This window comes from Argentina silus (assembly GCF_951799395.1).
Source record: "Argentina silus genome assembly, chromosome: 21".
Classification (NCBI taxonomy): domain Eukaryota; kingdom Metazoa; phylum Chordata; class Actinopteri; order Argentiniformes; family Argentinidae; genus Argentina; species Argentina silus.
Window position 1 is genome coordinate 9969792 of NC_139675.1, and position 21795 is coordinate 9991586.

Genomic DNA, 21795 nt, shown 5'->3' on the forward strand with positions numbered 1-21795 from the left:
AAATGATTATGATTTGTAGGATTATTCTTCTACACAGTTTCAAAAGCAGTGGTCTTCAACCCAAGTCATGGAGAGAAACAGTGTTGACTTATGCAGGCTTTATAATATCAAACACTTGATATTCAACTAATCACTACAATCTTGATTAGTTGAATTAATAACATTTGTTGCAGTCAAAACACACAAACACGCATTTTAAGACTAGAATTGATTACCAGTAACATGCAGCCTAACGACAATGAAAGGACTGAAAGGTGAAGATCTAGACATGCTTAATCATATTTTAATGCATTTTGTATGTTAAGCACTTTGACTTCAGTGTATATTTTTAATGACTTTGTCACCAAACCTATAGAGTGTGGAGTGTGATAAGCTGTGCTCTTAGGAACAGAATACTACATGCCCTAAAAAGAGAACCTTCTCTCTGCGGTTTAGAGATGTTTCCTGTCATGCTGTGCTGATTCTTAACTTTTCCGCCCTCTCATCCCACTGCCTCCAGGGTTGTTGTAGACAAGCAGAAGTGAAACCAACTTCTGGGTGGCCAGCGGCTGATGTGACATGACCATGGACATGGAGAGACATATTTGGGGAAGCGGCCCAGAGCTTGTGTGCCATAACCTTTCCACCGAAATGTTTGAACGTGTATTTAGCCATGATAGGCTGATAATGATTCCTCCCTTAAGGAGTACCTTAGAATGGAGTATACAAAGATACTGCTCATATTGCTAAGCTGAGTGGAGCATCATATTGTACCTTGTCAATACTCTGTATGTGAAGGTCCCAGATATCCGAATTGAATTGATTTTCTTCACCTGGACACACTGACTGGACCACACTTCTTGACCTTTGTCCCTGCAGATTCTCTTTCCTCTTGTCATTCTGTGTTGTGGCCAGTTGTAAGAGTTTACAGAGTGTGCTCGTACAGTACATAGGGCTATATAAAGTGGAAGTCATGTCCTGCATGCTAAAAAAGTCCTCGACAAAGAGATATGTGGGTTACTCAAGTTATTCCGAAAGGTGTCTTAATAACCTGGCTCACAGACCAGAGCCTATGGATATGGATATGAATAACCTGCCGACCGTGTGTGTGTGTGTGTGTGTGTGTGTGTGTGACTGTGTGAATGTCCTAGCACCATAGAACCCATGCAGGCCAGAGATGCCATACAGGTGATAGAAATGGGAAATCTGGTTCTACCACTCAAAAAATAGAGTGAAAGAATAAGAGAGAGAGGGAGGGGCATTGAGTGTGTGTGCGTCCAGTCGTGAGTAAGAGAGAGGGAGAGACTTTATAGAAAAGAGTGCCAAGGGGGAACAATTATGGAGTAGTCTGAAGTCTGGACTTCATCAAAGCGGCCAGCGATCCGGCTTAACTGTCCAAACTCTGAAAGGAATGATTGTGAAGAGAGAGGAAGAGCTGGGGGGAAGAGCCGGGGGAGGACCAGGGGACAGCAGATGGCCTGTTCATTATCTAGAGTGACTCACTCGAAATACTCTTCAAATATGTATTGAAATCGGAGCAGAGGTCAACTGCAAATGCAATACATAATAGAAGACTATATCTAGTGTGTGCAGGTTTTTTCTTTTGACCGAGATCGAGTTGAGCACACCATGCTTAATTCTTCTTCTTTTTATTATCTTTTACTCACTTTTTTGTTTGTTTTTATCTTACAGTTTATAACATTTCTCCTCTGACTATTGTTCTTGTCCAGAGTGTGAGTTCTCTGTATATAGGTTCTGTTACTAAACACACTTCTAACATGGTAGAAAACTGTTCAAATCATGTGTCTCTTCAAATCATATATAATTTCACTGAGTTCCTTTTGGCTCCCAGAGCAGATAGATACATGTTTTTTAATTCACTTTTTTATTAAATTTTCTTCAGATAAGATGTACTTTTTGGTCCCCAGAGGGAACATTATTTTTGTTATTCTTAGTCCAGAGAGAACACAGTGCCCTGACTAGAGTAGAGACATAAGCAGAGGGATTTATTAAGCACCATCCATTGTAGCCTGTACAGAAGTCAACTTTGAGGAACAATGTTTTTATTTACATCTATAAATGATTTTATTCAGGTAAAAATATACAAAAATGTATGATGAAATTAGTGAAACATTAAAGCATTATTGAGCACTGCATTGTAGAATATGGCACTGTGCCCATAGCTTGAGTGGTATGGGGTTCAAAGGTCGACTAGCTGTGATTGGTCAGTCGATGCTGGGAGTCAGTTCAACATTCTGACTGAGAGACTGTACGGGAGAGAAAGAGAGAGAAAAAAAGGTTTTTTCTTTGACATAATAAAGTGCATTGGTTTCAGTGTCCTAAAACATTTGAATTCATCTTTTTGGTTTGAATGTGATCTGCACTTATTTGTTGCAATCTACAAACACAGCTGTGTTTATTTCCTCTCATCTTGTTTAAATTTTGTCGTGATTTATTGTTAGGCGTCGCCAGGAAATATATGTCGGTGTTGCTTATAAATATGGCAGCTGTTGTAACTCTGAGCATAAACATAATCTGGGAGGAATATCAACCAGAACAAAAAGCAAGTAAACAAATGAAATAACCTTCTCCCTATGAACAATGTGTGGCCATGGTTATGGTTAAACAATATGTCAGTCATAGAACAAACATTTGAGCAATGTTTCTCTATCTCTTACAGTATATTGGCCAAAACCCCTCCTCTTCATGAACAGAATGAAGGTCAGTGCTGAGGAGATGATGATCTGGATGATGGTGAAGAGAAGGAGGGAAGACTTCAAGCCTCTGCTTAATTTCTGAGATTCAAAAAGAACGACAAAAGAGTCCAGCTATAAACAGGTAATAACAGCACAAGCTTTTACCATGTCTCCTACCTACACAAATGAAACAGATCATTTGTTCACGAGTGATGCATGACAAGCTAGAATGATTATGATATCATGATATAAACAGATCACAAAGGGACCTACAGTATAATGTCGGATGAAACAGAATAATTTCTCCAGGTGTTATACAGACAAATTAACACACTGGGGTGATAGCAGACATGACACAGTCAGCACAGACAGACAGACAGCACAGAGAGACAGACAGACAGACAGACGGACGGGGTCCCTACAGTGGCATAGTGCTGATCTTCACATTCTCTAAATGGGTGAATGCCGGTGTTGCAGGCTGTCTCCTGGTTGTTGTGGAGGTCCACAGAGTAGAGGATGAGTGCCAGGAAAGAGATGAAGATGGCCACTATTGTCACCTGCATACAGACATTCAGCTAGAGGGAGGGGGGAGGAAGGGATATTTTTATAGTTGGGCACCAACCTCATTGGTGTAGTTGCTCATTTTATCGTGTGTGTGTTTGTTTGTGTGTGTGTTATTCAGACTCACTGTTTTCATGCTGGTGTGTTTCTCCATCACTATGGCGACTACTCCTGCTGCAATGAACTAGACACAACAGAAAGACAAAACTAAACCCTATCAATCACATGTAATAGGCTACTGCATCATTCAATCACGACAGGATTCCATTTCAAGGAACTGGATTGGGTTAAAAAATATTGTGGAAACTCTCTGTCACATGGGTAAACCAATCCAATTATTTGAAATCCATGAGGTGCAAGTTCAAGGACAAGGGTAAAGAATGAGAATTAAGCGTTGGTTACCGATAGACCACTCCACCAGGGCACCCCAAAGGTCACCACCTCTGTGAACTCAGTGGAGAGGAGAGGAATGGAGTAGGACATGACCATCACTCCCAGCATCACCTGGGAGACCTGACACGCAAGCGCGCGCACACATACACACACACACACACACACACACTTTCATATATTTGACTCGACAGAGGCAAGTCTAATAACAAATCAAGTTTTTTGGCAGATGAAACGTAAAGACAGACCACAGAAAATACAGAAGGGTCAAATGTGGTAAGCATCTCTTTTCAACCCCCTTCCCACCCCACCCCATCGGACCTCACCCAATTTGATATTTTTCATCAGTCTGATACAACTGTTAACGGATTCATAGGGCATCTCACCCCTATAGCTTTCGGCTCTCCTTTCTGGACGCTCTCCCGTAGAGCCTGTTGTTTGTCTGACAGCTTCACCGCGTTGACGTCCCTCGTCACGCTCACTGACAGGTCTCTAGAGACCGACACAGCCATCTCCCTGGAGTCCAACTGCGGGTCAAGAACTTGGTCTATAGCCTAAATGCGTTCGTTTAAAGTGAATGGTAGTGAATGAGTCTTTATTGAATGAAAAGCATGCTGTTAGAAAGAGAAAAAGAGAACGCAAATTCGTAAAAAAAATGTGGTAGGCATATTTTGACAAGGATTATTCAAACAATAACGAAGGGTGTAACAGAAGAGCTACAGTTAATACGCTAAATGACGCGTCTTACCTCTTGCCTTTGATATAAGACACAAAACCACCATAAAATCCGGAAAACTCCCGTTATTCAGACGCGTAGATTAGGTTATTGGATATTTCGCAATCTTAATCCGTCCGTGTACGTTAGATGTGGCTCCGCCTGTTTTGCTGTTTTGCCTGAAAAGGAAACATCAATAATGGGCTTGATTTTGGTCTCCCTACGCGCACCGAGTAGGCGAAGTTTGCGCTCTTGAGTGTCTCTTTTGGAACCCCGCGCACACGGTGAGTAAAATCTAGCGGACCTTCATACAACATCACACCTCTGCCCCAGCACGAAGATCGATGTTCTCTAAACTCCAACTTGTAGCTCCATCTAGCTCCATCAAGACTTCCGGTTTCGCTTTTCTCGGCTTCAAAATAAAAGCACGAGTTAAAACATGAATGGAAAGTGATGGGTCACAATATTTTATCTTTTTTTTTTCTTCTGAAATAACGACAAATGACCCAACAGAAAGTATATACAATTTGGAAAAAGTAGTTTTGATCATTAAAATGTACATATTGGTGCAATTACATGTACATTTTACACATGCCTATTATATTTGCATAAACTGGACTGTAGAGAATTTTTTTTCAAAGATGTCAATTCATCTCTGGTACCACTCTGCTCAGGTACACTTCTAGAATGCATATCAGGTGAGTTTGAATCTAAAGCGATGTCCTGTTGTTGACTATTTACTCTGGCCATACACCTCAAAGTGCCCAATCTGCACTGCGTAGGACACACATAATAGACTGTACACAAAAAATGTATTTGAAATGTTGTCGAGTACAGTGGTACTAAAAATCATGTTTTGCCTTGGAAAATATTTTGTGTACAGTCCATTATGTGTTCCTTATGCAATCTAGAGGTGGCACTTTTAACTGTTGGGCCACAGTAAAGGGCCTAGATTTTCTCACTTGATATGTATACTAGAAGGGTTGTTGAGTACAGTGGTAGTAAACAATCATGTTTAGCCTTGGAAAATATTTTGTGTACAGTCCATTATGTGTTCCCTATGCAGTGCAGCAGTCTTTCGTCAGGGTAATCTGGATATTAAACCCTCAAAAAACACAAATAATATATTGAGAGGATTACATGTTTATTCCCAGATATAGTTACATATAATGTTGTGGTTCCTTTATCCATATTTAATATTTCTAAATAGTTAAACAAGTTTAACGTATGCGCTTTTATCTTGAAGAAATCCTCATTTACATTTGACCGGAAGTAGGTGGGCGGAATTCCTCTATTGGAGCTCAGAGAACACATAGGATCGAGACGACTCTCATTTTATCTTGAGAAGAAATCGGCTATACAGTGAACATATTTTCACACTATACAGTTCCTTGAAGCTGCATTTTGAATCCTTTTTTAGGGACAACAAAGTCACTTTGGAGCTGATAAAAAAGGACATTCAGTCTGCTGAAAACTACAAGGTAAGTCACGCTTTAGCAGAACTTGCACATTAAAAGCGTAAATTCTAGCCTATTGAAGGAATGTTATTTTACAGCAGCAGACAATGTTGTTGAAAAGTTGTTCGGCGTATTTTTTTAACCAATTTAATCGTAAAAAATCGTAATTGCAACATGCGAACTCTCTAACGCAGAGTTTGGCATTCTGCCCGCGTCCTCCGCTCCTTTCGGTCCCAGGCTGAATGCCATGTTGTGTCAATAGAGTTCACCCAGTGTGCTGAAACAAGTTGATGTACCGTAGACCATTGCCCTCTCCCCTCTCGTGCTTCTCCCCGCCCAGACAACCTTCCCTCTTCGACTTCAGTAGATCGCTGACTGCATATGTTTGCAGGGCGTTCTAGATTTAGAATACTGTTTTGTGATACTGGACAAGACATTGCTCTGAGCCACAACTGTTCAGTTCCCATGCTGAATATATTCTATACCTTGATTTCATTGTAATAGGCCTCTCCCCTCCCTCACATCTGTTTTTCATCTAGCAGCATTCCACTGTGTCCAAAGGGGACTGGACTCTTGACATGTGGTTTTCATCAACTCTCTCAACTCTCTCTCTCTCAATCAGACACACACACACACACACACACTTTCTAATACTCCCCTCTACTGTATCAGAATCTGTGATCTTTCAACAAGCTACTTTTATTCTATTATTTTCTATTCTATTATCTTCTATTTAGGACGATGTCGTCCAGTCAAGCACGTGCTCCCAAATTACATCGCCCATTTGTGCTGTTTGACCCGGAGGCTGCCGCGGTAAAAACAAATACAAATAATAATTAATGGGACTATAACTAGATTACAACATTATTGTTATACATTAACAGACTGCCCTAAACCTAGTGTTTCAATTCACTAGTCTTGGGAGTGGTATGGAATTCATGTCTGTTTTGTTGCCATCAAGTCACAAACGATGTTGTCATCGTCATATGCTATACAGAAAAATAACGGTGTCTTCTTTTCAAAGCAATTCTCCCATTCCCCACAAGGTGGCGTCGATACTCATCGGACTGTTCCAGGTGCTTCTGGCTTTGCCGCTGTACTACATGGACATCAGCCTACCTAAACGGCTGTACGTGATACCAGTCTGTATTGGTATCCTGGTAAGGTCCTCCTGTGGTGGAAGAATCTTACCGCCAGCACTGTTGTCTTTGGCTTTTTCTCTTAGGATGAGGACCATTTATGTAAAAGAGATATGCAAGGGCAAGATTACGTGGACTAGACAAGTATCTGTCTTTGTCTGTGTTAAAGAAGAAAAGAGGTAGAAGAGGAGTTTTGATTATACTTTGGCACTTTATTGGTATACTCTCAGAGGACAAGACGCTGTGGGCTTATGATAGGACTGACAACTTAGTTCGTAACCATCCTATGTGTTTGGTTTGCTATTGTCAAAAAAGTTTACTTAATGTGCACCTCTTCTGAAGTGGATTTATACATCCCAAAGAACATTTGTACAAAATTTGGCACTTTTATCCGCCTTTTACATAAATTTTGTAAGGTAATTCATGCAGTAGTTAGCAATGTCTGAGTCGTTTACAAGTACATTTTTGGTGTTTTTAAATCTATTTCTTCCACATTTTTTTGTTTCCTCTCTTTAATTGCTGAAGTAAAGCTGCAAACAGGTGCTGTGCCATGCATGGTTGTCAATCAACTCTCTTTTAAAGAGCTCTCCTCAAATCACTCAAACCTCAAGCAGGACTACATCATGTCTTGTTTTGTTTACTCTCTCTTTCAGGTTGTGGCTGCAGGATCATTCGCTATGGCTTGTGAGAAATCTCCCAGCAGACAGCTGGTAAGATGAGCCATCATGAATTATATTGGAGAATGAACTGCTCTGTAGTGACATTAAATCCCAAGATGTATGTATCCATCTACATTGACTGTACTTGTTGGACTGTCACCTGTAATGTGCAGTAGTTAAAGGGACCCCAAGCAGTATCTACATATGTGAAAAGCACAATTTTCTAAGTTCTGTAGTGAAAGCAAGATGAGAAAAAGTCCTACGGAAATGATCCCCTATTTGTCATTGGGGGTAAAATAAATAAATAAATGCTGTTATTTTCAGAGAGTACAATGAGTTTCCAGCCAATAGGACTGTGTTTGTGGCTGTAGTTTAGGAAATTCCGATAAAATTCAATATATATTTGTTTTACCCCCTATGACATCATAGGGGCTAATTTCCTCAGGACATTTTGTCTTCTCCTTTTGACTACAGAATATAGAAAATTGCTGTTATGACATATGCAGACACTGGTATGGTTCAGAAAATAATGAATGTGATGTTAAACATCAGCTAAGCAATGTACAATACATAGAGCATGATGAGCATATATGTATCATCATTTTATATGTACTCATATACAGCAGAATTGTGTGTCACTGGCCAAGACAATTATTTCCCAAAGAGACAATAAAGTGTTTTTGAGATTAAATCACATGTTTTGTCTCTCTCCTCAGTTGACTGGATGTGCCTACACTAATGTGGCTGGCTTGTTGGGGGCGCTGGTGGCTCTATGTATCTATGGGGTCGCTCTTAACTCTATACAGACCTTTGAACCTTGCGACTTGTCACGCAGTAGCTACCATGACACAGACAAGTGTCCGGGAGATTATCTTTCAGTAAGTAGCTATTCTATCTGGCCTGGTGTGGTGTAGCAGATGAGGTTTGTAGTTGATGCCGATTCTTGTGATGGTGCAGCTAAAGTGCTAGGTTGTTATCATTAAATACATCATAATAGGGTACAAAGAGGAGAATGCACCTCAGACTGCCCCTTTAGGCCAATTGACTGTTACTGTCAAATCCTTGGAAATTAAGCAACTTTTAAGTCAAATCTGTGGACTTCCTTCAAATAAACGCAAAGCTGTAGGAAGCAAGACTGATAATTAATCAAATAAGCACTACACGTTACGTTAACGTTTCAGTCATACATTTGAATAATTGTTACCAATTCACACACCGAGGGGCACTACATCATTCGTGGGGGACAACATGTTTACCGTGCACTTGTTTAAAATTTCATCAGTTGATGTTTTGAGTAACTTGTAGGTCGACTGACTGAGCTAAATAAAGTGTTAAATGAAAAACAAGTCCTCGTAGGGTAGGCTAGGTTGGCCTAGTGCTATTAGATCTACCCACTCGCAATCATCCTTATACTTCACTAGACAACCAAGCCCACCAGCCTCCATAATAACCTGATAATAATAGTAATGACTTACTGCCTCTAAACAACCACAAATATACATATGCAATCCATGGCAATGTATGCAATCCAATTGCTTTCATGTATTTTTTAGCCAACTTAGGCTATTTGTTTAGTTATGCATTATTATTGTTATTATTGTTATTATTATAAGTTATTGGAGGCTGCTGGAAGCTGTTAATTGCTGCTCTAAAGCACAAAGCTCAAGCACGCACAAACACACACACACACACACACACACACACACACACACACACACACACACACACACAAACTGCATGCATACACACAAACAGCCACTGGTAGGCTACACACAAACACACACGTGTAGAACAATGGATTCACTGATGTTTAGGCAATCACAATCATGCTATCTTTGATAAATTATTCAGTGATGTATGTCTTAGATACATAATCGTATCAACTTGCACTGTATGCACACATATAGAATTATTATAATGAATAGCAAGGTATCTTGAGACAAACAAGAGCCAACTTTCATACAAGTAGTGTGACTCTTTTTGAAGGCACCCAAGCATATCAAATACCTTTGGCTCACTGGCACTTGTCTTACAGTGTCCTGTTCTCATGTGGCAGCCTTGCCTTTGTTTGACTACAGGGCCCTGTTTTTGTGCTGTGTTGTCTGTGTAGGTAATCCTTCTTCCATCTTTCTCCTTGACAGGGATTCTTCTGGAGTGTCACAATGCTGCTTCTGGTTTATGATATTGGAGCTATCATCCTCCATTCATTGTTCTCCTTCTCCGCCCTCAAAGGACTGAAAGCAGATTGACAGGAGATACAGATCATGCATGCGCACGCGTGCACGCACACACACACACACACACACACACAGACACACACATTGTTGATGTTTGTTCTTTTGTAGACATGCTTCTATTTTGTACATTTGATATTGCTTTTCATCTAATAAAATACCTTGACTTTTGTCTTTTGACACTTGTTTAGGTTGAGGATCTTATGTCAAGTGTAAAACTGTTTGCACTACTGACTTTGTCAAAAAATGAATGTTAGGAGCAGCATGTTCTTTTCTTGAGGTCTAATACATTGTAATTAGGATATGCCTACATATAGAGCTGCCAATATTTGTCTTAGCAAGCATTCAGAGAGAAAGACATGACTGATATTTGCCACTGACATAAGTGTTCCAGTCAGACAGTTACCTCCCTACTGGCATCTCGCGAATGCATGGAATATTCCTGTCACGTAGGGGTTTCCCTTGGAATCAGCTGAGCACAGGACGACACCATTGTGTAGGAAATGGGTGAACTGTCATAGAACTAGTCACTCTATCTCGAGTTATGCTCCTCGGCACAATAACTTAACACATTGATGTTAATAATAGCATTACGAATACAATACGAGTGAGTTTTTACAGTTGAATAAGTCGTATACGATATTAAAACTGGGTTTGAACACCCCCATGGAACCGGAATATTAGTTATTCCAAAATGGTGGCGGTTTCTGTTAGTGTGAAGTGAAACTTTCCTATTTATAGCGATAAAAACACCTATTATTTCATACATTTTGATGAATATCGCTAACGGGATATTGACATAATACGCATTGGATTACTGCTGTATTTGTCATTCACTAACACGACCGACAAATATCGTTTGTTTTGGATTTTCCATCGCCAACGGTGGGCTTCCCTCAAAGTTGACGCTAGCAAGTGCCTGTCATTGCGATCGTACCGATTGTTGTTGTCATTCTTGTACCCTGAACTCTACTAGCTGGCTAGCTAGTGAAAGCTCTTTGGATACTAAATTTGCCAGCTAATTTCTCTCAATCGGATTACCTTAATTAATTGGGGTCGGGGCTTCCGTGCCCGGTTTACATCATCCTTCACCACATAGGTTGATGCCCGTCAATGTGTTCCCTGTCCCAACGTATTTGATTTGCTAGCAGCACGTAAGTATCTTAAGTCTCACCCTGTTATCTTGGCTACATTTGCAAGAAAGCGACATTAAAGGCTAGATAGCTTAGTGTTTACTAGAGGGAGCAGGCTAACGTTTTCGAACGTTTTAATGTAGCTGCATTTTTTTTGTGTCAACTCCTGTCAGTGTCACATGCCAACCATGTCATGTTGGTGACAGTAGAATGTGATTTCCTGCTGTTATTTTATTCGCCTGTTGTGTTATGAATTATCATTTTGTGCAAATCCAACTGTCCACATTCACAGTTAGTTGAAGAAGGTACAATTCCTTCAGTTGCTTTAATTCCAATACAGTGAAGTCACTGCTGGCATTTGACGTCTGAGGACTCTTAACATCTTTTGACTTTGATTCCTGATTCCATGTGACTGACTGACAGCTGTCCTGGCAAATCAATGGACAAGCTTCAGGACCTCAGCCAATCCGAGTTGCAGGATTTGCTGGACAACTCGGAGAGGGTGGAGTCCATGGCACTGGAATCCGATGAGGTAATAATAAACCAGTTAGTTTCTGTTGTGTTAACAGTCTGTAAAGTATTGAATAGAATGGGATAGGGCCTCTCTCACTGTAATGAATAGCCAAGCATGTCTAGATACAGTACCTGAGGTTTGTCGTATCAGCATTACCTAATCATCTGGAGCAGGGGAGGCTGGTGGAGGTAGAAATCGGAGGACGGGCTCATTGTAATGCATGGAATGGAATTAAGAATGGTATCGTGATACCATTCCTCATTCCATTCCATGCATTACAATGAGCCCCTGATCTAGAGCTTGATCAATGATTTACATGATGAAGCTGAATACATTGTCCACGTCCCTGACCCTGTGTCCTGTCATGAACTCATGTTCTTTCAGCAATAAGGCACGAGAAGCCTTGCTTTATCTTGAGGGGGCGTTGCTAACCCTGCCACCTGTCAGCTGTGACTTTATTCATGACAAAGAACAGACTTGAGTGCCTTGTTGCTTTTATACAACGGTTACAAAACAAAACTGAGAATTTTGACAAGAAAAGAAGTATTTATTTTGTGATAGATTTGGGTAGTTTCTGCCCTGCAGAAATATAGTTCTCAAAACAACCACTGTCAAGATGACATGATAAACAAATCTTCGTAATTCAAGTGTGCGCGCGCAGGGATATTACGGCAATTTTAAGCTAGGCTACCCTACACTAAACAGTTAATGGGACACACAGATTTAAATAAATAAATGTTTTTACCTTAAAACTGTTAAGTAATGAATATAATGTACACAAATATAAAATGCTGTTGATTCATGGTGACAATCGATGAAATCCTTTGTTCCTTTAAATGGATTATTAGCTTCCCTTTTCACCACCTCCCATGCACTGTCATAGGCCTGCGATATGAAAGGGAAAACAGAATTTGCATACATACAGATGATACCAATCAGTAGAAAAACAAGCCTAAGATTTGCATCTGACCTTAGCCAACATATTTGTATTTCCTCAGTCTGGCCTCTTCAAACACCTTCTACCCAGTTTGCTATGTTGCCACTCCTCCCTCCTCGTCAATAGATCCAGGACGATCAACCATTAACTTTGCATTATTTGTTTGTACCCTGTTGGACGCTGCTTGTATTTTTTGGCATTCAAATGACTTGTTCCTATGATAAGCATATTGATGCCGATTTTGCCCTCCAGTTAATTGATAACCCCTCGACATGATCATATTGAGACTCCTTCTGTCCTGCAATCAATGAATCACTAATCCCTCAGACACTGACGGTAGATGCTAAGGGGGATCTTTGGGATGACTCTACCATAACCCTTAACCATAACCCTAAATCCTAACCATAACAATAACCCTAAACCATAACCCTAAACCATAACCATAACCCTAAATCTAACCTTAACTGTTTTAAATCTCAACTTCAATGGGGTGACGTCAGAGTCAGGTCGTCCCAAGCATCCCACTTAGCATTTAGCCTTCTCATGAATTGCGTTGTTGAACTTGACACCTCTTCCTCCACCGGGCCTCCCCCCCTTCCTCCCCCCCAGATCCAGAACATCCAGCTAGAGAGGGAGATGGCTTTGGCCTCTAACAGGAGCCTGGCGGAGCAGAACCTGGACATGAAGCCTCGCCTGGAGAGACAGAGGGAGCGTCTGGTGGAGAGATACTCCCAGCTGGAGGGAGTCAGGGAGAGATACAGACAACACTGTGCCCAGAGAGGTAAAGGAGGGGAGAGGGGAGAGAGAGAGAGAGAGAGAGAGAGAGAGAGAGAGAGAGAGAGAGAGAGAGAGAGAGAGAGAGAGAGAGAGAGAGAGAGAGAGAGAGAGAGAGAGAGAGAGAGAGAGAGAGAGAGAGAGAGAGAGAGAGAGAGAGAGAGAGAATATTGTAGAAGGAGGGAGAAAGGGACAACAACTGTCTCAAAATATAAGGGATGGATGGATGTATTGACAGTGGGAAAATATAATATAAGAGAAGGATATGTAAATGGCATGGACGCATGTCACTCCAAGACATTTGAGAGAGGAGAACACCGATAACAGAGAGATACACAGATGATGGAAAGAGTCTGAAGAAAGAGAGCAATAGAGGAGGAAAGAGGATGTAGATGATTAAGAGAAACACAGATGGCAAAAAATGAACTGAGAGAGGGGGGGCAGGGTGCACTTTGCCGCTGGGGATGGTCGGGATTTCCCCCCCCCCCTCTTCTGCTTGTCTCATCCCTCCCTCTGATCAACATCTTTTACAGCCCTGCTTCTGATAATCGTTTGTACATTAATTCCCAGAACTGATCCTATGTCTAAGCACAGCAAATTCATTCTTTTTGAAATGTTGTTTTATGTTTTATTTTGTTTTTGTATTTATCTCTATTTATACAGGGAGGTCTTACTGAGACCAGAGGAAGAACCTTTTAGGAACAAGGTATATGGCAACAGGGAATAAGATAAAAGAAACATCCGAGATAATAGATAATAAAGAATGAAATAAAAGCAGACGGTGGGAAAAAATGGAAATCTACAAAAGAATGAATGGGGAAAAAAAGAAAAGAATGACAACAATGATATAAACCCTTAAGACATCAGCACAACCTAGATTTAAAAAAAAGCGATGAGGATAACAGACCAAAGCAATAGATAGGAGTCACACAACAAAGGAAACAGTGACACGCTTCAATAAATAAATCTGCTAACATTCTCTTGAAATAGCCGAAGGTGACCAATGACTCTAGGTTCACTTCCTCCTGAAGGCAATTCCCAGAGGATAATTGCCTTCAGGATAATATGCTGAGGCCAATTGCAGTGTTAACAGCCCGATGATTTCTCTGTCTTTTGAAATCGCCAACTGGCGTGGGAAAGTGGAGTTCGACACTGTTTCTCCACCGCAGCTTGTTCATACATGGATTCAATGTCTGTCTGCCACATCGAACCTCGATCGCTTTCCTCTGCATGTGTGCTACGGCATGCAAATTGAACTGGCAAAGGTACAGTCGTCACTAACACGCAGTCACAGCCAGAAAGCTCACATGTTGAAAATAGAAGCTGCATTACGCCCACGAGAATGATTCGCCCACGTGAGTGCAGAATATTTACACAAAAATAAAGGTTCTGAAAATAACGTATGTTTCCAGTCATGTAAAATGACGTGGTATTGCATTAAATGTGTTTCGAAAAGGCTACATTTTTCCAAGAGAGGCGCCCTGGCCTCTTGGCTCGGATTATTATTCCCCTGGGGCCTGAACATGGGCAAGTCCTAGAAACGCTTCTGGTTTAAGCAAGCCAGTTACAACGTTTCTATACATTTCTGTAAAGGAAAAAAAAAGTGCCCCCAGTTTCTTTTACAAATCGCACTCTGGGGGTGTGTGAGATATATATATATATATATATGAGAGAGAGAGACTGCAGTGAGCTTCAGTCAAGCCTGTTCAGATCCTGTACAGTGGGTGTCTAGTCAAACCTCTGCAAGGCCCTGCCTGCCAAGGTCTCCCTAGATACGACCGCATCAGCTCCCATTCCACTGCCATCAGCGCTTTAGCAGGAAGCAGACCAGGCTATCTCTGCATGAAGTGTGTGTGTCTGTGTGTGTCTGTGTGTGTCTGTGTGTGTCTCTGTGTGTGTCTCTCTGTGTGTGTGTGTGTGTGTGTGTGTGTGTGTGTGTGTGTGTGTGTGTGTGTCTGTGTGTGTGTGTGTGTTGTTGTCATGTCTCTTAAATTCGATCATGAAATGCATTTAATGACCAAATCTGCCCAGTGACTTTGCACTGAATAGGAGGTACTCTACCATCATAATGGTGCGAGCATGCTCTGAATGAACATTCCATGACCATGACCAGTTGGCAACAACAACAAGTCTTTGAAGATAAACTAGCTGGTCCTGTTGTGGTGTTATCGTTTTTATCCAACTGAGTGAGCAACTCTCATGGGGCCTCATTTCTAAATGTGTTTAACAATAGGCTTGGAGTTTTCTGCTGGCAGTGTTGTGTTTGTGGAGACCTAGAGCTTGGTGTCACATTGCCAAGTGTGGGAGGTGCTCATTTGTTCTCTCTTTGTCTCACTCGCGCACTCTGTCTTTTTCTCTTCCTCTCCTTCGTCTCTCCTTCCCTCCCACCTCTTATTATTGTCTCCTTTGCTCTATCTCACTCTATTTCTCTTTCTCTCTCTCTCTCTCTTCTCTTCTCTCTCTTCTCTCTCTCTCTCTCTTCTCTCTCTCTCTTCTCTTCTCTCTCTCTCTCTCTCTCTTCTTTCTCTCTCTCTCTTCTCTCTCTCTCTCTCTGTCTGTCTCAGATGGCATAGTGGGGCAGGTGTCTCCTGAGGGGTTGTTCTCCAGACTCCAGACAGAGGGCGCCACCACCGAGGCTGACTCAGAGGTGGGAGCTGACAACTATGATGAGTGACAGGGAGACAGATCCAACCACACACCGAAAAGATGATCATATATATATATATATATTTTTTTTTTTTTAAATAAGACGAACGGATTATTTCATTGAAGAGTGTTTTTTCTTTTACCTTCCCCTTCTATCTCTCTCCATCTCTCTATCCCAGACGCTGGCGGACGAGTTTCTGGACGGCTTGCTGCCCCTGGACTCCTTCCTGGAGCGATTCCTCTCTCAGCGCTCCCTCGCTCACAAAAGACGAGTGCGGATAGAGAAGCTGCAGGAGATCCTCCGACAGAAGAGCGAGAGCGCTGCCGACGCTGCCACCGCGATGACGTCACAAACGTGCGCCAACCAAGACCCTGCGGCGCCGGGAACTCCGTCGCCATGGAATCATCAAACGCCGCAACAACAGCAGCAGCAGCAGCAGAGCTCCAAACCCAACCACGCTAGCTTCCAAAATGCCTCCCAAAACGCCCCGGGCGCCGCCCTGCCCTACTCCCCGTACCCGGTCTCCCCCCACAACCCACCCCCCTCCAGTGCTGCAGCAGCAGGCCCATCCAATCCCCCAGCTCAATTTCCTCCCTACCCCAGCCCCGGCTCATCCTTCACCCCAGCAGCGGGCTACGCAGCCCGCCCTGCTTTCGGCCCCCCCGCCGCCTGCCCCTACCCGACCCAGCCCACGTTCCCCGGGCCCCAGGGCTCTGCGTTCGGGCAGTTTGGCGCCCCCTACCCATCTCCGTACCCCTACGGGGGGTATAGCTTCCCCACGGGCCCCAGCCTGCCCAACTCGCAGTCCCCAACAGGCAGGCCCCTGTATAGGCCTGGGTTTGGAGTTCCACAGCCGTACTCCTGAACCCCCATTCCCCCTCCCCTTCCTCCTCTCGACCCGTCACTCATGCTCAAGTCTCTCTCTCTCTCTCTCTCCTTCTCTATTTCATTGTGTGTGTGTGTGTGTGTGTGTGTGTGTGTGTCTCTCTCAAATGTCTTGGTCTCTCTAACTGTTATATCTCATTCTCACTCACTCTACCTCTCTGTCCTCTTCTGTATTTTTCATTCACTTGCTCTCATACCTCATCCCTTCTAAGGTCTCATACCTCATCCCTTCTAAGGTCTCATACCTCATCCCTTCTAACGTCTCATACCTCATCCCCTCTAACGTTCTCTCCCCAGTATTTCTGCTGTATCACTCAGCAGCGGTGGCCCGACACTTTACTGTCGCTCCTGTGGGACCTTTCAAATTATATGAAATATGCCCCAGAAACGGGATACAAAGAAATGATGGCCTCTAAAATATCTAGTCATATTTGTGTTATTTGAATTCAAGTCTTGAGTATCCTAAATTGACATTCCACCATGTCAGCGTGTGTGTCCTGGTGGGGCGATACGTCACCAGCGGTTGCACGCAATTCAAAACCTTGACCCCCCCCCCACTGCTGAAAAAAACCTAGGGGAAACACTCCACTACCTGCTCTACAAACCCCCATCCCCCCGTTCACTTTCACCTGCATAACTGTCTCAGGACCTGGTTGTGTTTAGTGTTATTAAAAACACTCCTGGCTGTTGGCCAATTCTTCCTCCTCTTCCTCTCTTTCCTCCTCTCCCCCTGTTTGGAGCTGTAAGCCAACCAGAAAGATCCTCATCACATTGAGGTGTAACCCAGTATTACGGATCCCTTCTAAAGGGACAGGCCCAGCGTGGAGGAGTACATGTTCCAATAGACTAACTGACCCAACACCAATAGTATCCAACACCAACGTCAACAAATGACATTGGTCATTTTATATTGGTGGTTTATGAGAATGGGCCAATGTTAATGTCCTCCTCGTCCTCCTTCCTCTTCCTCCTAACCAAACGTATCGGGCCGTACACCTCTGTGGCACTCGAACGGTCGCACTGTCTTTGTTACACTTTGTTCAGGATAGAAATGCACTTCAGACACTACCCCCCCCCACCCATCTCTTTAGACTAGATTGTGCATGTATGATGTTCCCCTACAGAAACGTTGACCGGACTATTTGGTTGTGTTGGCGCTGATGTCCATTGGAGGTGGTGGATGATGTCGTTGTTACAGAGTATCTGTATCTGTCAAGGGTACCTGTTTCTGTCTTCTCATTGGTCGATCGTCCCGTCGACCTATTTTCTTCCCTCCCACGCTGCTCTGCAGCGCCGCACTCCTGTTCCTTCCCTTCCCCCGGGCTCCCTCACCTGCCGTTCTTCTTCCTCTCCTTCTCTCTGTCTCTCACCCCCTCTCTCCCTCTCCCTCTTTCTCTCTCTCTCTCTCTCTCTCCACGTTCTGCTTGTTGACATGAACTGATGCTTGACAATGATTACAAGAAAATAGTTTATTTCTATAAGTTCACTATCAATGAGAATATATGTTGATTTGTATAAATAATTAAGAAGAGATACTAATAACGGGTATCAATAAGCGAAGGACAACAGACATATCTGCCTGCTTTAGCTCAGAAAAGCACAGGAAACGAGATCTGTGATGGGGGGGGGGGGGGGGGGGGGGAGTGGGATGGGTCAGGGGGCCGAAATGTGCAGGTACAAAGCTACATAACGCCTTCACGAGAGCTAATTCAGCATTCATAGACGCCAAGCTTACGTCAAAAGTCATAAGCTGTGATTCTCTCCATCGTCGACCCTATGCAGATCACGAGGCGGACAAACAGTGGTCTTATTGCCGAGCACGCGTTATGCACTTTTATAATGGTTGTTTGTCTTTCACGGCTTATGAAGGCCTTACGTTGGCGTTATGTAGCTCTTATGCAGGGCCTCCTCATCAGGTAAACTGGTTGGGCTGACTCACCAGTCAGCGGCCAGTAGGCAGTGTCTTACTGGACCTTTTAGGGACCGGTTTGGTAACACTAACTCTCCTAGAACAGGTGGATTCAGTTAGAGCACCACTGGGTTCTCATCCTTTCCTTCTAATCAGGGACTGACTAATACTTGGGCAACATAGGTTCAGACCGAGGAAAGTGAACTCCAATGGCCAATCAATGATGTTAGTTAATCAGTTATATGCCAGGGAGAAAAGAAAACCATAATTACTCCGGCCCTGAAGGTCTTGTAGCTGGATAACTCTGCCGTAGAGGAGAAAAGAGAATCAGAATAGGTGTTTAAAAGCACAAGGGAGATGCAGCATTAATTAAGAGGGAAATAATTTAAAAAGCTGATTTATTGTTTTGGTGATGACTGTAGCTTGTTTAAGCTGTTTTTTTGGGGGGTGTGAATATTAAACACTGAAATTGATCTAAAAAAAAAAAAGTGTGCTGACTCGTTTGTGACTGTCTAGGGTAAATAACAAGACAGAAATACATCAAGAACAAAAGTGTCAGGGTTTGTTGTTTTGATTTTAAATTTAAACCATTATCATGGAATTATCAGTTTGGAATACATCTGAAAAGTATAATTAACCTCTCCTGTAAAAGCCAAGTAGAGTATGTGTATTGGCATAGACTGATTTGATTTAACAAAGAGCACTTACCTCAATTCAGATCAATTACTGTTGCAGAATAATGGAGACCGTAAATGAGAACTCCATGCAACACTGCTTACTTGCAAAGTCACCGCATCTCATGATCACTGGTGTTTCGATTAAGAGACCTTCTTCAGAGGGTAAGTCTTTATTTGTTTTCTTTTTCTTTATAGTTTAATGGTTTTCTTTCTCTTCTAATCCACCTGCTATGACAATATCAGTTGTGCACATACTTTTATTATTTGTGCAGAATGACGGAGACGAAAGTGGCAAATTTAATTTCTACCTCTAAATTGAAATTCCCAAAAATAATTTGTCAGAAGCTACATTTCTGGTCAATAACGAGCGGGACGGCCCGCTGTTGTTCTGAGTATTGAGTATGGAGAGAACTGTCATAGAAGGAGAGAGAGAGGGAGGAGGAGGAGGAGAATTTTTACGGGGCTTTTTACACATTTACGGCTCCGTAAACGAAAGACGAAAGATGAGAGAAAATGAGAGTGAGTAAAGCGAGTTGGTGTGTGAAAGAACAGAAGAGTTGAGTAATATGGTAAAATTATGCAAATTAAGAACTATATATATTTCTGTGAGATATACAGTAATATTATACCGGTAATTATGTTATTTGGCAGATATAAAACAACCTAAAATTGACACACACACACAATGTAGATTTTGTGGCCTACTGTATGCAGGAATCGAACACACCATGGACGTAGTAATGGTGCTACAGTATATCCAACCATGTATAGTAAAACCATGACAAGACCAAAATCAAGTCATTTGTTTTAGTTTTTCTAATTTAATCCCAATATCTGTGTCTGTGACCATATTAATAAACCATAAACATTTAACCTTACTGTCAGTGACCATAAACCCTTAACCGTACTGTCAGTGACGCATCACTGTAGGAGGGGGTATGAAAGCAGGATCATGACCTCGTGAAGTGTCCCAAAAAAAAGTGTTAAAAAAGTATATTCTTCAATTTATGATCTAATTCTCTCTACCTCTCCCCTCTCCCTCCCACTTGTTCTCCTCTTCTCTCACCATTTCTCTTTTCCTCTTTCATCTTTCTATACCATTCTTTGAAGTGAGGAAGTTTGCACTTTTGCAGAGTGAGAGAGAAAGAGAGAGAGAACAACAAAGAGCGAAGATGGAGAGAGGCTCTGTAAAAAGGGAGAGAGAAAGAGAGGGTGTGGGGGGGGGAGGAGGGCAGAAAGGAGACAGATGAGTTCACACCTCTGCACAGTTTTCTCTTTCTTCAGTTCTCCTGTCGTTCTTGGCGTGAGCTTTCTCTTCTCTTTATCCCTCAGTTGTTCTTTTCAAGCGGTCTCTCTCTCCAAAATGGACGGGAGGTTTGTTGTGACCCTCCTGGCTCTGCTTCTGAGGGATGTCGGTAAGTCAAGATCTCTGTCCTTATTAGATCCATGGCAGCCATGTATGTTCTCTGTCTGTTGATTCTGGAAGAATGTACAGTACCACCATTCTGGTTGTCAGGCTCAGTCGTACAGTACAGTCACTACGGTGGCAGTTGAAGTTGAGTGGAATTTAAGGAGAAATGGAGCCACAACTCTCATTTACAAAAAGATATAATTGATATTTTAGATAAAACATGTACAGATAAGTGGAGTTGTGTAGCTATAAATAATGATGAAGCGGTTGTAATAACCCTAGCAAAAACAGTTAGCTTTTTTTTTCAGAACTGATATAGTTAGTTATAAAAGTAGTTATAACAATGGTAGAAGTAGCTGAGGTATACTTTTAAATAACAAACAATGATCTGATAATTGCTCCTTACAACCATTTCTCTCTGTAGGGGGGTGAATGTTTTATAATTTGTTGGATTAATTGACAGATTAGAAGAGGTTTTAGTCCAATCCTCATCACCACGGGAGGCAAAGCAGTTCAAAGCAGACTTCCACATAAATGGTTCAACCCAGGCCAAATTGTTCATTTGTCTGTTCGACAAATGGTATGTTGATGTTTTGGAACAGTGTAAAATGTGACCAGTCGTTCATCAAAAAAAAGTATATATATTACGCTGTTTTCTGTAAATACACAGATTATGAAAGACCAATTAACTTCGACTCAAGTCTTCAACTCTTCTGGTTTCCATGGTATTACTATGGAAACACTCTCCGCTCTCTCCTTACAGAATCTGAAACGACCACTGTACTGGGAGGCATCCACCTCCCAAGCTCCCAAGCTCCCAAACCTAACACCAGCCCCTCCTTCCCCTGTGTATGTAATACCCCCACACCCTGTCCCTCTCCGACCCTGCCCGAGTCCCAGCCACCTGCGCTGGGTGTCTTTAAAGTCAAATGGAAGCAGTCCTGTGATGGGGAAGTACACCTGTCCCTAGTCTCACCCCCATCCTCATCGTCTTCCTCATCGTCTTCCTCGCCCTCTTCCTCACTGCTCTGCTACAGCAATAAAGAACATGTCCACAACAGTTGGCCAGAGATATGTG

General features: G+C 42.4%; 4 protein-coding genes across 8 annotated transcripts in view; 3 read left to right on the forward strand and 1 right to left on the reverse strand.

The window, feature by feature from the left end:
• Positions 1-1437: 1437 nt before the first annotated feature.
• On the reverse strand, positions 1438-4688 carry tmem176 (transmembrane protein 176). Of its 3 annotated transcripts, XM_083693219.1 has the most exons (7): positions 4375-4688; positions 4013-4180; positions 3639-3749; positions 3364-3420; positions 3098-3250; positions 2658-2774; positions 1438-2246 (listed from the first exon to the last, which is right to left on the reverse strand). In XM_083693219.1, the coding sequence occupies exons 2-7, from the start codon at positions 4136-4138 to the stop codon at positions 2205-2207; spliced, it is 606 nt and encodes a 201-aa protein (XP_083549345.1). In that variant the 5' UTR covers positions 4139-4180; positions 4375-4688; the 3' UTR covers positions 1438-2204. The 3 variants fall into 3 exon arrangements, with proteins under 3 accessions (XP_083549345.1, XP_083549344.1, XP_083549343.1); XM_083693218.1 differs by lacking the exon at positions 1438-2246 and having other exon boundaries at positions 2288-2774; positions 4013-4240; XM_083693217.1 differs by lacking the exon at positions 1438-2246 and having other exon boundaries at positions 2289-2774.
• LOC310821253 (uncharacterized protein) lies at positions 2705-9987 on the forward strand. Of its 2 annotated transcripts, none has more exons than XM_083693221.1 (6): positions 2705-2817; positions 6536-6611; positions 6845-6958; positions 7591-7647; positions 8313-8474; positions 9738-9987. In XM_083693221.1, exons 2-6 carry the CDS (start codon positions 6540-6542, stop codon positions 9843-9845), a joined length of 513 nt encoding a protein of 170 aa, XP_083549347.1. In that variant the 5' UTR covers positions 2705-2817; positions 6536-6539; the 3' UTR covers positions 9846-9987. The 2 variants fall into 2 exon arrangements, with proteins under 2 accessions (XP_083549347.1, XP_083549346.1); XM_083693220.1 differs by lacking the exon at positions 2705-2817 and adding an exon at positions 5668-5822.
• Positions 9988-10538: 551 nt separating this feature from the next.
• On the forward strand, positions 10539-19117 carry vps37c (VPS37C subunit of ESCRT-I). Its single transcript, XM_083693081.1, has 5 exons — positions 10539-10984; positions 11387-11495; positions 13024-13195; positions 15753-15835; positions 16014-19117. Exons 2-5 carry the CDS (start codon positions 11403-11405, stop codon positions 16698-16700), a joined length of 1035 nt encoding a protein of 344 aa, XP_083549207.1. The 5' UTR covers positions 10539-10984; positions 11387-11402; the 3' UTR covers positions 16701-19117.
• Positions 19118-20549: 1432 nt separating this feature from the next.
• cd5 (CD5 molecule) overlaps positions 20550-21795 on the forward strand; it is a 3554-nt gene continuing 2308 nt past the window's right edge. Inside the window, exons 1-2 of one of the 2 annotated variants that reach the window (XM_083693132.1) lie at positions 20550-20721; positions 21481-21795. The exon at positions 21481-21795 is cut by the window's right edge and continues 123 nt beyond it. In XM_083693132.1, the coding sequence (XP_083549258.1) occupies positions 20553-20721; positions 21481-21795 (484 nt within the window). In that variant the 5' untranslated portion in view covers positions 20550-20552. Of the gene's footprint in view, positions 20722-20753 lie in introns of those variants that run through there. The other variant, XM_083693131.1, reaches the window with a different exon arrangement.